The 16740-nt window shown below is 41.2% G+C and overlaps 1 protein-coding gene across 2 annotated transcripts in view; it reads right to left on the reverse strand.

The window, feature by feature from the left end:
• Positions 1-2568: 2568 nt before the first annotated feature.
• The window catches only part of LOC121645756 (endothelin-converting enzyme-like 1), a 59957-nt gene continuing 45785 nt past the window's right edge, over positions 2569-16740 (reverse strand). Inside the window, exons 12-18 of one of the 2 annotated variants that reach the window (XM_041994441.1) lie at positions 14952-15003; positions 8186-8253; positions 7686-7810; positions 5439-5504; positions 5154-5249; positions 3215-3291; positions 2569-3119 (exon numbers count right to left, since the gene is read on the reverse strand). In XM_041994441.1, the coding sequence (XP_041850375.1) occupies positions 3020-3119; positions 3215-3291; positions 5154-5249; positions 5439-5504; positions 7686-7810; positions 8186-8253; positions 14952-15003 (584 nt within the window). In that variant the 3' untranslated portion in view covers positions 2569-3019. Of the gene's footprint in view, positions 3120-3214; positions 3292-5153; positions 5250-5438; positions 5505-7685; positions 7835-8185; positions 8254-14951; positions 15004-16740 lie in introns of both variants that reach the window. The other variant, XM_041994440.1, reaches the window with a different exon arrangement.

Consider the following 16740-nt stretch of genomic DNA (forward strand, 5'->3'; position numbering starts at 1 on the left):
AACAGTGCCTTAAGATTATTTTGTTATGAACTGGTGTTACAATTAATTCTGAATTCAAATAGATTCAATGTTCAGGCCCTGCCATAGACTGGCAACCTGACCCTGCATGGATGGGGGGTGGATGGATGATGGATGGATGAATGGATGGATGGATGGATGGATGGATGGACGGATGGATGGACGTGTGCATGGATGGATGGATGGATGGATGGATGGACGGATGGACGGATAGATGGAGTTCAAGCCTTCACTCGAGTCTTATCAGAAAACGAAAACATCCGCTCCATCACATGCTGCTGTTCATCACATCTCCTACAGGCAGGAGACTCTTTGAACCAAATTAAACCTACTTAAGTAAATTATCTTGGAATCGTTGTATCTGTTCTGAAATAAAAAATGTCTTTTTCCCTTTAAATGAATATTTTTCTCCCAACTTCTGTCGTATTCAGGGTTGCAGCTGACTGAGCTTCATGCCATCAGACAACTGTGCTTCAGACTGTAAAACTCCCTGTTCCTGCTGAATAGTTTGTTAGTCAGGTTAGAGGCAAAGTGTGAGAGTTCAACCTTAACCAGTGAAAACAGCTGCAAAGACTACCACACTCTGATTATATACACCCTTCAACACACACAGTGATCCTTTGTATTTATTCAAACATTAAACAGCTACAAACACAGAGGAAGAGATAGCAGCCACATGATAACTAGCAGCTGTACAGTCAAAGGTGTGTGTGTGTGTGTGTGTGTGTGTGTGTGTGTGTGTGTGTGTGATGTCCTCCATATTCATAGATCAGGACGCAGTGTTGATCAGGATGGAAACATGCACTTGTTTCAACAACCAGAACATCTGATGTACTCCACTTTACAAAGATTTGGTACCAACAGATTCTTCATAAAAAAGTTGTCTTTTCTTAAGTAACACAGTCGGAAAGTTTGACTCTCCATCTTTAATGTGCAGCCTGTTTGCTGCTGTGATGAGCTGAGCTGATCCTGGCTTTTCTAAAGTCACAGGTTATCAGTAAACTCTGATCTGTGAGGAGTCCAACAGCAGAGGTTCTTCTGCTTCCAGTATAGACAGTTGTCAGACCGATGTATTTGATAGTGTCCAGCAGGAAAAGGAGATGATTTCACTTTTTTTGAAATTTTTTTTCTTTTTTTTTGTCCGTTATTTGAAGAGATCTACTTGCTTCTGTATCTTTGCAGCGTAGCTGAATGTGGATGGAGGCATGAGGATCTGAGGTTTGGTGCCGCACTTTGCTACAAATCCTGAGATAAACATCCAAACATGAGTCTACCTTCTTCTTTAAAAAGTTTGTTTTAAAAAGTTGGCAAATCTTAAAAATCGTACAAACACTCACAGTAACAACAGACCGATGCAGGCAAACAATACAAGAGTCAAGACTGTAAAACACTGAGCGTTTCTCTCTGCAGCCACCAGAGGGCAGCAATGCAACACAAATCACTCTCCAACACCGAACTGAGAGGAAAGGTGATTTGGAATAAAGACGCTGCTGATCCCAGGTCAGTTTAAATTTGGGCCTTCTCCAAGTTTATCTCATAGAAGTGTTTCTTTTTTCTTGTTTTTTTAAGCTTGATGCTGCAAAGGTGAGAAACAGATAAAGAAAATGTGAAGTAAAAACCAAAGTACATGTTAGTAAATAATCTGCTAAATCTGCTAAATAGAAAAATAGATGATTTCAAAACAAATTTAAACTTAGAAAAATATTTATAATCAAATGATATATGTACATGATCAGTGGTAATGTGACCAATACGTTGTCGATCAGTACAGACATTTTCACTGATGGACAATATACAAACACCAGCTGCAATAAAAGTTGGGACACTGTGTAAAATGTAAACAAAAATACAATAGAATTTCATAAACCATTACTCTATCCACAAAAGAAAAAAAAAAAAAAAAAAACAACAACTAAATGTGAGACATTTAACTGATGAACAATCTTGAATCTATTGGCAGCAACACGTCTCAGAAAAGTTGGGATGGAGCAAAAAATAGCGGCTAAACAGAAAGAGCTGGAGGATCATAGTGCAGCTGATCAGGTTTATTATCAACAGCTTAGTAACATGACTGGTACTAAAAGAGCACATTAGAGAGCAGAATCTCTCAGATGTAAATATGGACAGGTGCATCTGAATATGAATCCGTTTCAGAAAAATGTTCCTAAATGTAAAAGTGTGAAAACTTTAAATCTCCCATTATCTACAGATTAAGAGAAATTGAAGACATGTCTGTGAAAATCAGTATTGAATGCTGGTCATCTTGGGGCCCTCAGACAGCACTGCATTAAAAACAGACATGATTCTCTACTTGAAATCATTGCTTGGGCATGGGGAGACTTCCAGAAATCACTGTCTGTGAACACAAATTACCCTGAAATCCAAAAAAGCAGGTTAAAGCTCTCAAGCAAAGAAGCCATATGCGAACAGTACCCAGAAACACAGAAGTTCTTCTTGGAACTTCTGCATGACATTAGATGAGACCAAGTGCTGAACTGGCTCACCTGTGGTCCAGAACGTTCATCAACAGAAAGTATTTCAAGCACCATAAAGCACTAAATACCACAAAGAAGACTAGACTGTGAGAGTGAGAAAACATTTCTCTCCAAAAACTCCACCAGAGTTCCAGATGTTTACAGACTGTTGTTAAAAGAAGATATGATGCTGCATGGTAAAACATATGGACGTCAGCTACTTCAACTAATATTTTTAATCTAGTAAAATGTCTCATTTTCAACATTTGATTTATTTTCTATGTTTGGTCATGAATAAAATATTAATTAATGAGATTTACAAATCACTGTATTCTGGTTACTTTCCATTTTACACAGAATCCCAACAGTTTTGGACCTGCAGCTGTATAACGTTCAACTGAATATATAAATATATATAATGATGATGTTGATAATTTGGACGGTCTTTATCATCATCATCCTGTTGGCTCTGGAGAACATATGATGCAGAAGGAGAAGGTGTGTTTGGATGGGAGCCAATAGAGATGTCACCAAACGGAACATTTGTCCACAGGGTTCATTGGGGTACCCTTTGGACAGTGGAACACTCTGGAAAATTCGTCAAACTGGGAAACGCTGCCAATGACCCTGCAGGGAGGCAGGAGAGGAATAACTCAGACACGGATGTGGATGTTGAACAAAAACTTGTATGTGTGTGAGTGTGTGTATTTGTGTGTGATTACCTGTAGTGTTCTGGCGCATGCTTGTCAGTGAGCAGCTGCAGGTAGATGGACTGAGATCTTCTCTTCATGCACCAGTTCTGAAAAGACAACATTCCCATCAGAATGATGAACAGGAAAACAAAACAGCTCCACTGAAGTGCTCCCAGTTCCTGTTTTTACTCTTTGCTGAGTGATTCTGCTGATGTTGAGAAGGCTGCTTTATTTTAGGGAGAAAGATTGTGCCTTTTATGCATTTGTGTCCATGGTTATAGCTTAAAGTTCACAACAACAAAATGTAATATTTAATTGTTCCAAAACTGCAACATGTGATCAGAAGTCACTTTAAAGCCTGACAGAATAAATAATTTTATTTTTTTCATCTAGTCTTTATTTGACCCTTTAACAAAATGCAAAAAAAAACAAAAAAACAACAAAAAACAAACAAAGCAAAACAACAACAAAAAAACCCACAAAACAAAAAACATAAAAAGACAAAAATAATTAGCATATATATATATATATATATATATATATATATATATATATATATATATATATATATATATATATAAATATGTAAATCTGGCAGTAATGTTGATAAAGGAAAACTGCAGCAAATTCCTTTGGTTCAGTCATTTTCAGTGTGAGTATGACAGTAAACTGTGTGACTTTTGAGTTCTGCAATTTTGATTTTGAACAGCACTGGTGAAAGTTACCAATAATCCCATCATGTCCTCAGACAATGGATTACAGTCTATGATTGTCCTGTTTGATCTCAATGCTGTATTTGATATAATCGATCACAACATTCTGTTATTGAGACTTTAACATGCTCAGAATCAGAACTAGAATCAGAACTGATCCCAGACTGTGAAATTGCAATGTTTCAGCAGCATTACAAATGTTAAATAATAAATGTTATTAGGATTAAAGGAACCACATTAGGCTGGTTTAAGTCATATTTACCTGAAAGATTACATTTCATTCATGTAAAAGAGGAACCTTCCTCACACACCAGATGGAGATCCTCAGGGTTTTGTACTTGGACCTATACATTATTCACTTCGAACATGGTTCCTTTGGGTAATGTTATTAGACAGAATGGGAAATTTCCATTTTTATGCAGATGATACTTGGCTATACATGAAGCCTGATGAGACTAAACAGTTGATCAGATCACAAAAATGTCTTAAAGACAAAAAAAAATAGAAAATTCTGGCAGAAATCTAATTTATTTTACATGTAGAAATGCAAAAAAAAAAAAAAAAAAAAAAAAAACCAACAAAAAAAAAAACAAAAAAAAAAAAAAATTGTACCGACCCCTGCTGTATTGTCCCCAACCAGTTAGAAACGGGGCTTAACATGGCTGTTGTGAATTGGTGCTATGCAACTAAAGCTTGAATTTAATTTGTTCCTTTGCACTGATGGATTTTTTGTTAATGAGCAGCTCATTAAAGAGAACATTTTGAAAACTAATAATTTGATCAAAATTCTTGGTCGTTAAGCTGATTTTCTTGTTTTGAAAGTTTTCTTATTAAAATCATGGTGTTTAACAAGCATGTCTGATGGCCTGCTGTGCAGGTTTGTGGATGTAAGCTCATTCATTTTAATGGAGGAGGCTGAATCTTCTCAAGCGTTTATTTTTTTCCTCACACAAATATGATGTCTCAAATGAGTGTGAGATGATACCCTAAATTTCAGAACACTTTCACATGGCAGGACCTTTAAAAATGGGCTAAAACTGTCCCTGATGCATCTAAAGTATTTCTGGATTTTGCTTCTGTCAAAGCAGGCCATGAATTTCAATGATCAAGGGTGGTTTAGCGCTCTGAGCCACCGTGTCATCATCACGGATTTTTTAATCTTTTGGATAGTTATTGTATCTATCAGCTGATCATGTAGCTCTGACCTGCCACTCCAGCTGAAGAGATTTAATGTGGAAATTAAAAGAATTCTGTACCTGTGCGAAGGCGATGAAGAGCAGCTGTTCATGGGTGTATTTTAGGCCAGGCAGAGGCCTCTCTGGACCATGTTCCCTCACCCACTTCTGATATGCCTGAGAGGAAAAAGAAAAGTGTGTAAAGACATTTGTTTAAGGTGTTTTGTCATATGCACTACAACAGATTATAATGATAATTAGGCAGCGTTCAAGATAGTCAGGATTAAATAAAATGAAAATTAACCATAATATTTTCATTTTGTTAAGCTGAATATTTAAAATTATTTAATTTTTAATTTAACTTACATAGTATGATAGCTTCAGTCCTCCCATATCTGCAATGTTTTCCCCCAATGTTAGACGGCCATTCACCTGCACACAGAAAGAAAGCCTCAGAAACACAAACTCACCTGAGTGAAGTTCCCATCCACATACTTCAAATCCAACAGAAATGGTGTTAAACATTTGTACAGCTGTAAAGATAAGTTTACAGGGGTCATCAAAGGTCATCCAGATCATCATCATCAGGGGATACCTGATCTATCAGATTAGGCACAAGCAGGGAGAGACTAGAGATTGACATAGTTTATTTATTGGTCTTACTGGTCCATAAAACTCAGTAGATCAGCGGCCTGACTAACTGGGCCAGGCCCACTAAAATTTTTGAACACTAACCCCTTTCTCTGTCATTAACAGTTAGCACAGAAGTTTCTTTCCTGACCACCAGCCCATGAAACACATTGATCTGTGGCTTATTGGTTTTGTTCTTAACTGACACCAGGCTGAACTAATCAGATCCTTTAAACCTGTTCCGGTTCTGTACCAATGGATGCAGCTACCTGTTAGAACCGAGGAGAGAAAATGGGAAGAAGATGCAGATAAAGTGCTTGGAAAAAAAAAAAGTTGCTGCCAATGTCCAAAAATGATTGACATGTTTGCCACAGCAGGGCCTTCATCAGCTGCCATGGATGAGGATGAGGATGATGAAACTGTAGTAAGCTGCACCCAGTAAGTCTGATCCATGTGTACCAGATAGCAGTAAATACGCTAACAGTTAGCAGTGAGCACGCTAGCTGTTGACAACGTTATGATGAAAACAGGTGTTTTATTTCCACGTTAGTTGGTCTCCTTAAATTATTCAATAATTTAATGATGTCAGAGTTTCCTGCAGGAGATCAGCTGGTTTGCTGGTTGTGATCACTGGTTAAAACAACAAAACTTAAATTTAGTTTTTTTATGCAAGTCACTAGGGCCACAAAAGTCTGATTTCCACTGCTTTTTTCCATTTATCTGGGATTTTTAACAAAACCTTGCAGATTTCCACTAACATTACCCGGATAAAAATTTCCTCTCACCATCAAATTTTCCCAGACAAAAGCACCTAGAGGGGTAGAACTTTTCAGATTCCCTGGAATTCCTGAGGGGCTGAAGGACACTGATCAGTGGATCATTCTTACAGTACTCAGTGCCTATGTTCGCCGTATTATGTGGCAGTGTGCAGCTGCAACTCGTTTTTAATGTTACTACTACAAACTTAACTTTGTTTTGATTGTTTGAAAAGTTGAGCTAGCAAAGAGGGGCCATAAGAAGTGAAAAGAAGACGAGATTCAGGGTACTTTGAGCACATTCGAGGAGATCTTGCATAGCTGAATATAGGACACATAGAATCAAGACCAGCAATGGACTGGCGACCTGTCTACAGTGTCCTGCCTTTCACCTACTAATTGCTGAGAAACTGAATTGGTAAGTGCGGTTTAGAAAATTGATGGAAGTATGGACTTTAATAAGATTATAAGAAGTTGAGGGACCACAACACCTGAAGTGGGTCTGAAGACAATTACCTCTGCCTCATTACAATAAATTTTCTGGAATTCTGTGGACATGCAAACCATGCATATTACCAGGAATTCTTTTACCCTGGCAAATAAATTCCTGGAAATATTGGTGAGAAACCCTCTAAAGACTTCTGACAGCCACATAGGACCAGATTCAGACTATGACATGACATGGGACTTTAAGGCAACAAAATATTGATTTTGTATTTCGTCTTGCACAATTATTTATCTAAAAGCAACTTTCTGTCATTTGCAAAGAGAACTTAATTCCCACTTTGCAATCCACACAGTAAGAAATGTTTCTGTCAGGATGGTAAAGTCACTGAAGAGCAAAAAGTTTTCCAATGAACATAGAACGGATTTTTAAAGGTCACATCTAAATTAAATATTCAGATTTTTCTTTTTATTTCTTTTCATGCGCACAGAGCAGCACAAACACTGACCAGAAAATGATGCTTAAAATGTAAAACTGGCACATCACGCACATCTGATTTTTACTTCTTAATGTTGTAAAAGCCTGAAACGGACAACTGGGACTAAAACTGATCAAATCAGAAGAAATAAATCACATTTTATTAGAGATGGACACAGCCTCTTATTACTCTGGATTCTGCAGGATGCCATATATCTGATGTGTCATATTGTCATAAAAATTCAATGTGCACCTAATGACTCATGCAGCGTGTGTGTGTATGTGTGTGTGTGTGAATGCACCCACCCTCTGGTTGTACACTGTGAAATTATCGTAGAGCTTGACAATGCATTCTGCCTTCCTCTGAAACTTTCTGTAGGACTCCTCAGTCCACCACTGTTTGAGGTTGCCGTGGCGATCATACTGGCCCCCTAGGGACATGAACCATTGCATCACTAAGATGAGGAGGGAAAGGGCAAGGGGGGGTGGATGAGTGTTAGCATGGAGACAGCACAACCCTATAACCTTTCTTTACAATCTGAAGAGCTGCCCAGGACACCATCTTTCTGACTGTTTGGAGGTGGGGTCATTGGAGCTGGAAGTCCAGGGTTAAAACTGGTTTGTACTGTTTTATAGCTGGTGGAATTTGGGCGGCACTTTAGACTGGAAATCTAAGTTATAGTTTGTAGCTCAAAAATATTTTTAGCTGCCCATTTGTCCAAAACATTTGATGAGGGACGCCCTTTAGAGGTGCAGTTTAAATGGTGTTTGGGATGGAGTAAGGGTGGAGATGTTGTCGTTCTTACCCCAGTCATCATATCCATGTGTTAGCTCGTGTCCAATGATAGCTCCTATTCCTCCGTAGTTCAAAGACCTGGCAGCAGGACAGGAAAATACGGGTCGTTTACAAAAAACAAAACTGGACTGGATTCAGGATCCAAGGACTGTTATGATGTCACACAATGATTTAACAAAATCATATGAATCACAATTCATCAGTATATTATCTTAAAATATACTCTTTAAAACTTTGCAACTTAATGATCTTGTAACTTTATGTGCCATAAATGTTTCTTTGCAAATGCTCTGTTTTTTATTATTAATATTTTTGTTTTTTTTCTTTTTCTTTCCCCAAATGTGTTCATGACCATCTGAATGTTGTCTGGCATATAATCATTTTAGCACATCAGAGTGAGGATAGGACAGGGTGGGAACTGATTTTTAAACTTTTTTTATTATTGTGTTTGTTATGTTTTTGCATTTTGTAAGTGCATTTGAACAAATATAAACAGGAGTAAATGAACTGAAGCTGAGAGACTCCTGCATGGAAATATAATGACTGAAGTGTCTACACTGAAAGTAAAACTGTGTGATTTGAAGTGAAAGACATGGCTCTTTATTTTATTATTTTACTTTATTTTCTAATGAAAAACTGTTTATTTTATTGTGTTTAATGATGTCAAACCTCCGACTGAGTTTACTATTTAACTGACAATGTTGCGTCAGTTTGTCATGTTATAAATAAAACATTATTCATCCTTTGGTTTCTGTTCAGCAAGAAGATATCTTAGTCAGGTTGTCAGATATTTTTCTGTAAAGATGCTGAATGGGTATAAAAGGAGAGGCATTTCAGAGAGGCAGAGCCTCTCAGATGTAAGCATGTGAACACAGTTCATCCTGAAATTCACAAATGCAGGTTAAAGCTGCAAAGAAGAAGGCATATTTGAACATGATCCAAAAATGCCACCATATGGGCAGCTTCCGCATCTGTGAAGCTCCATCAATGCTAAAAAGTACATGCAGGTTTTAGAGCAACATCTGCTATCATCCAGACAACGTCTCTTTCAGGGAAGGTCTTGCAGATTTCCGCCAGACAATGCTGAACCACATTCTGCATCTATCACAACAGCATGGCTTCACAGGAGAAGAGTCCAGCTGCTGAACTGGCCTGCCTGCAGTCCAGACCTTTCACCGATATAAAACATCTGGAGCATCATGAAAGCAAAAATCCAGCAACGAAGGTTCAGGACTGTAGAGCAGCTACAGTCCTGCATCAGATTAAAATGGGATCAACATTCCTCTCCCGAAACTCCAGAAACTGGTCTCCTTACTTCCCAGATGTTTATAGACAGATGTTAAAAGAAGAGGAGATGCTACACAACTCTTCATTCTTTTCTGGGCCAGTCTCAGTGACAGGTATTCAGGCTGCCCAGTGCTGTAGTGGTTAGCCCCACTCCCTCACAGCAAAAAGGTAGCTGGTTTAAACCACAGATTTGTCTCTATGGAGAGTTTGCATGTTTTCCCTTTGTATTTGAGGGTAATCAAACTCCCTCCAGCCATCCAAAGACATGCAAATTAAGTTAATTGGTGTCTCTAAATTCTCCCTCGGGCTGAGCATGAGTGGTTGTTGTCTCTCTGCGTCCAGGGTGTACCCTGCCTCTTCCCCAGTAGCTGCTGGGATAGGCTCCTGCAACCCTGATTTAAAATAAGTGGTACAGAAAATGGATCTTTTGTGTTTTATATCAGAGTTAAAATGTTTACCTGGAAATCAGAGCTGATTTTTTTTTCTACCCCATTGTCCTCATTATGAATTCTGGTCATCCAAGCTGGATAAAACAAGCTGCGCTAAGACCTGGTTTTGGATCCAAGTGGTTCATATTGGTATTGAAAAAAAAATCAGTGTGATGCCATGTTTTCTTTGTTCATATTGATTAGAAAACATCAAACATCTGTGGTAAAAATCTAACTGAGACCTCACAGTCTGAACATAAATTTACTGATTCAGAAATTCAGGATGTTGCATCCAAAAGCAAGCGCCCAGAAGTTCCAAATGTCCTCCCACTTCCCAGAGTTTCCATGCAGCTGCAGGCAGTTTTTCCTCCCCTTGACCCCTGGTCGGAGCCGGAGCCATGCAGACCTGGAGGACGATGAGTGCGCAGGCAGACTTGAAGCTTTTCACAAGGCTACATCTGAAAATGACTTTCTGACAGCTCGTCGATATGCTGCCTCACACTGGGCCCGCTCTCCTACGAAACTACCCGGCTGTTTGAAGCCTCATTATACGCCACATGAGTGGAGGTGTGTGTGTGACAGACAGTGTGAGATCATGAGTGGTTGGTGCTGCTGCAGTAATAAGTTAACAGGGGCAGGTATGTGCACACACATGCACCACTTTCCTGCAATCATTCATTAAATTGATTAGAATTCATGGCAGTGAGTAGTAGAGGTAGTGATGATAACCTTTAATGACGACACAGAAGTGTTAGCTGCTGCTAAATACACAAACTGCTGGGTCTTTTTTTTTTTTTTTTTTTTTTTTTAACCTGTCTTGTCCAGCATCGTTGCAAACAGAATGATTGTCTGGCTGCCGTCTGGTGCTGGGCAATTTTACTCTATCAAGCAGGGATTCATACTACATGTATAAAGTCCCTCTTGATGACATGAAAAACTTTATTAAATCAGACTCTTAATGCTGGACTCGACCGGAGGGGACAGAGAGAGAGAGAGATAGAAAAGAAAGTAGAGAGAAGAGGGAGGGGAGAGAGAGGGACAGAAAGGGTGTGGGGAGTGCGGGTGGGGACTTAAAACATTATACAGAAAACCATGTAATCCATACTACTTGCAACATATATAGCTAAGATCATCCTGGCCAGTAGGTCATTACACAACTAGTTGATAATAGTAACAATAATAATAATCACAATAATAGTAATAATAATAATAGTAGTAGTAATAATAATAAGAGTAAGAGTAATAATAATAATAAGAACAGAAATAAAAAAAAAAAAGAAAAAAAAATATGATAATAGATATAAGTGAAACTGCTGTATTCAAGAACACGCGCAGAGAAACCTGTGTGGATATGCTGGAGAACTCGGCCACATGGCGACGCAAAGACTGTGTGGAGACGTTCAGGAAGGAGTGACCATGCAGAGTGATCATGCAGATGCCACCTCACTTGAACAGAGGCCAGAGTCAGGCCAGCGGTCCCGAGACCCAGGCCACCAGCCCCCCCGTAGGCTACAGATCCCGACCGGTCCACAGAGACGACCACTCGCCCGCCCAGGAAGGCAGCAGCAGGAGACCCCAGCAGGAGCCGCCCCGCGGACACAGGGCACCGGCCCCGGCAGGCCGAGGCCAGCAGTCCCCGACCCCCCCGGGCACCGGCCGCCCGGGACAGACGGGGCAGAGGGCCCGGGCCCAGGAGCGCAGGGACACCCCCCACCCCCACAGGCCAAGGGCCAGCACGCCACCCGGGGGGACCCGGCCCGCCCAGACGGCCACCGCCAGAGGCCAGCCCCACACCCCAGCGCCCAGCCGCACACCCCGAGAACCAGTCCTGCCCCCCCCCCAGACCAACACACACAAACACACACACTCTCCTTCCACTCCTCCATTCATCCTCCCACACATACACCATCCAACCCTTACATACTCTGTCCTCCCACACACACACACCATCCTTCCACCATCCATCCTTCCACACACACACCATCCTTCCACCATCCATCCTCCCACACACTCACCATCCTTCCACCATACACTCTCCCACACCTACCCCATCCTCCCACACACACATCATCCCTCCACCACTCATCCTCCCACACATACACCATCCTCCACCTTCACACCTCCCACACACACACACACACACCATCCTTCCACTACCCATCCTCCCACACATACATCATTCTCCTACACATACACCGTCCTCCCTCTCCTACACCAAACATCCACCTTCACGTACCCCATCCTCCCACACACACACACACCACCCCTCCATCACCCACTCTCCCAAACATACACCACTCCCCCACACACACACCATCCTCCCTCCCATACACCATCCATCCTCCTGCACACACACCATTCTTCCACCATCCATCCTCCCACACACTCCCCCTCCCTGCACCATACATTCTCCCACACATACCCCATCCTCCCCCACATACATCATCCCTCCACCATTCATCCTCCCACACCCACACTACCCCCCCTCCCACACACCACACATCCACCTCCACACACCCCACCCTCCCACACACACACACCATCCCTCCACCACCCATCCCCCCACACACACACCACTCCCCCCCCCCCCCCACATACACACACACACACAAACAAACACCATCCCCCCACCACCATCCTCCCGCCACCCCACGCCGCGGGGGGACAGCCCCAGCCAGGAGGCGAGGAGACACGAGCCAGGCCCCCACCCCCCCCACCCCGCCCCAGTCCCCCACTCCCCACCCCCAAAACAGCACCTTCCCCCCAGGGCCAGCAGCCAAACCCCCCGGGACAGCCCGCCCACGCCCCGGGCCAACGCGACAGGCCACCCGGCCCGCCCCGCCCCCGGGCCATCCATGGAGACTGCTGGGTCTAATTATCTCGTATGTGCCTGTGTGAGGTTCAGAGAGGTTGCTGCATGAATGCAGGCTGTGCTGTATAAATGATGCTCAGTGCAGCAGCAGGTAAACAAAGGCCGTGTTGAATGGAGAAAACTGTTCAGCTCCTTCTTCCTCAGCACTGTGCTGCATCAAAAACTTTGTCAACTGACTTCTGTCCTTCCAGGCAGCTGTTTAGTTCAACTTTAGAAAGCTGAAACTCATGTTTGGCTTTTCATATAACAAATATTTATATTAGAAAAAAGGTGTAGATTGAGAATATGCATTGCAAGGTAATTAAAATGTTTTACTTTTGTTTACTTTACATGTGTGAACATGCCAGGTGGATTCTGAGCTTTTAGACTATCAGTTGAGTTTTAAAATCTATTCTATGACTGACTGGAAACCAGTGTTAAGATGTTAAAACTGGTGTGATGTGTTCAGATTTCTTAGTCCTGGTTAAAACTCTAGCAGCAGCATTTAAATGAGCTGCAGATGTTTAATGCTCCCTTTAGGAAGTCCTGTTAAAAGACCATTACAGTAATCCAGCCTACTGGAGATGAATGCATGGATGGGTTTCTACTGGTCTTTCTGGGAGACTAAACTGAATGGGGAGGATGGATGACCGGCCTCAACCCTGTTAAACACTGGCTGGATCAGCTTGGGCCGCTGTTGATACCAGAGTGACCAATACAACCACACTGGCTGACTGGTGACACATACTGGTTGAAGAATGAGATGCAATCCAACAGCAGTGTGTGTGCAAGCTGGTGACCAGGATGAGGAGGAGGTACCAGGCTGTTGTGGCTGTGTGGTTCTTCCACATGTTCAGTCCCTGTTTGTTAAATAAAGAAATTATTAAATTGCCAATATGTCTTGTTTCTTTAGATTTCGATCATCCAATAAACAACACCAAACAAAAGAATTAGCTGCTGCAATTACATTTTCCTTAAAAACGTGGCTCCATTTAAAAAGGGAAATAAACAATATTTCCAAATGTATGATGTTAGAAACAATGTCAAAACAAATAAATAATCCACTAAGCACTCATTTAATGACTTTTTATGCTTAGTTTATAAAAATAAAATATAATGTGTCTATAAAGTATGTGTTTTTACTATTAATTTGAACAATAAATCATTAATCAAACTCATGTAGAGTATTTAATGTTTTAAGAGACAGAGTATAATTTCTCTATGGTTATTAGCTGTTAATAAACCGACTAAGCAGTTATCTTTTTATTAAAATCAAAGTTCTTTCACACACATACCAGGTCACTTTAATTATTAATATTTGTATTGCACCATTTGTAATGTTTTTCCTGTTATGTTATCAGACCTAGTTTGTTGTTTCTGACACGATACAACTCAGTTAGGATTCATTTTTGAACAGGATCGCTGCAGTTTGATAGCTGCGTTGGCATCTGCTGGTACTGATATATTTAATCTGCAGCATTTTTTCCATGTTCCTGAAAATCCAAATGATTTTCATTTGTCTGATCTACTGCAGCATTGTTAGCATCAGTTGTCTGATACATAGATCAGCCATATCATTAAAACCACTAACAGGCAAAGTGAGCTACAATAACCAACAATAAACCTGCAATCTGCATCAAGGGGGAAATCACTTTGACTTAGTTCATATCACCAGAGTATTGTATTTATCATTACTGTCAACACTTTTTAGATTTTAGTGGAGCATTACGAGACCTGTATACTTATAAATGTTGATTCATGGGACTATCCACACAGAGAAGAACAGAATTGTGGGGAAAATATCAGATTTAATTAAAATACAAAACTGACTTTATTTGTATTCAGATTCAATTATACAACTAATTCAACCTTAGAATTAGATTTGTCCAATGTTGCTCTGTAATTTATAACTATTTAATAAAAAGGATGTTATCAGCACAGCACAGGTAGAGATAGACAGGGAGGATATTACTCATCCAAATTACTTCATGTCCTTAAATTCAGGAAGGACCTGTCAATGACACCTGCTCCATTAATCGGACCTTGTTCAGTATTCAGCTCTTGGTGGGTATTTAAACTGGTTTAATCATGTGTGTTGCAAAGGCTTTCCAGACAAAATCAGCCTCTAATGATCTTTGTTGTTGAGGCTACAGTGATGCTGTTGTCTCTGAGGAGAGGAAGTGGGAGTGGGTGAGGAGGGTAGTACTTACTGTGGAAACTCTGGGTTGTAGAGAGTGGGCTGTAGGATGCCGGCAGGAAAGACTGGAAGATGGATAAAATAAAGCATGAGAAGTGGAATCATTCAGATTTTCCAGTAAAACAAACCTGAACCTATTCTTTCGTCCCTCCATCCATCCATCCATCCATCCATCCATCCATCCATCCATCCATCCATCCATCCATCCGTCCATCCATCCGTCCGTCCATCCATCCGTCCTTCCATCCATCCGTCCGTCCGTCCATCCATCCATCCATCCATCCATCCGTCCTTCCATCCATCCATACGTCTGTCCATCCATCCATCCGTCCGTCCGTCCATCCATCCATTCATCCATCCATCCATCCATCCATCCATCCATCCATCCATCTATCCATCCATCCATCCGTCCTTCCATCCATCCATACGTCTGTCCATCTATTCATCCGTCCGTCCATCAATCCATCCGTCCATCCATCCCTCCGTCCGTCCATCCATCCATCCATCAGTCCATCCATCTGTCCATCCATCCATCCATCCATCCGTCCTTCCATCCATCCATACGTCTGTCCATCTATTCATCTGTCCATCCATCAATCCATCCATCATCCATCTGTCCATCCATCCGTCCTCCCATCCATCCATACGTCTATCCATCTATTCATCCGTCCGTCCATCAATCCATCCGTCCATCCATCCGTCCGTCCGTCCGTCCGTCCGTCCATCCATCCATCCATCCATCCATCCATCCATCCATCCATCCATCCGTCCATCCATCTATCCATCCATCCATCCATCCATCCATACGTCTGTCCATCTATTCATCCGTCCGTCCATCAATCCATCCGTCCATCCATCCATCCATCCATCCATCCATCCATCCGTCCGTCCGTCCATCCATCCATCCATCCATCCATCCATCCGTCCGTCCATCCATCCATCCATCTATCCATCCATCCATCCATCCATACGTCTGTCCATCTATTCATCCGTCCGTCCATCAATCCATCCGTCCATCTATCCATCCATCCATCCATCCATCCATCCATCCATCCATCCATCCATCCATCCATCCGTCCAGTAAATCACTGATGTTTGTTTTGTCTGTTAAAGTTAGGAAACGTATAAAAACTGTTTCTGCTGTTAAACTTTAATCTTCAGATTCAGACTGATGTCGGGTGTCGTCTTTGGTCACAGCTTCTAAGATCCTGGAAGACATTTTTCACTTTGATTTAGTTTTTTTGGGGGCTCTGTTGCTTTGTACATTCACTTTCTGACAGCTTTTATTATTAGATATTGGATTCTGCTTTAAATGACCACACTAGCCTTTAATTAGAGCTAGTTTACTTCTACATTCAAAGAGCAGCATGGGAGATTTAGTCTTATTTACACAGTGCAAAATGCACAAAACTCTTTTCCTTCTGCCTTGAAACCCATTACATGACTGTTTCATTGTCCCATAATATATTTATATTTTCAATGTAATGTTGCATTTACTTGCTTGCTTCATAGAGGCTAATGAGATTCCACATACACAAAGTATGAGTTCAAAGGTCATCGAGATCAGTCGAGACATTTATACATGGGGTGTCAAACACTAAGAGAAAGAAATATTATGAGAAATGATTATGTTCCTCTCTCTAACACTCTCACATACCCTACTGTCATAATTGTGGTCACATAAGAGAGAATGAGAAATAAAACATCTAATCATCAATAATCTGGATCACTAAGTGGAAATATTTGCAACAAGTTCAAAATGATCCATAGAAAAGTAAGTTGGTTGTTTTGGGGCCAGTTAT

This window comes from Melanotaenia boesemani, chromosome 9 (assembly GCF_017639745.1).
Source record: "Melanotaenia boesemani isolate fMelBoe1 chromosome 9, fMelBoe1.pri, whole genome shotgun sequence".
NCBI lineage: Eukaryota > Metazoa > Chordata > Actinopteri > Atheriniformes > Melanotaeniidae > Melanotaenia > Melanotaenia boesemani.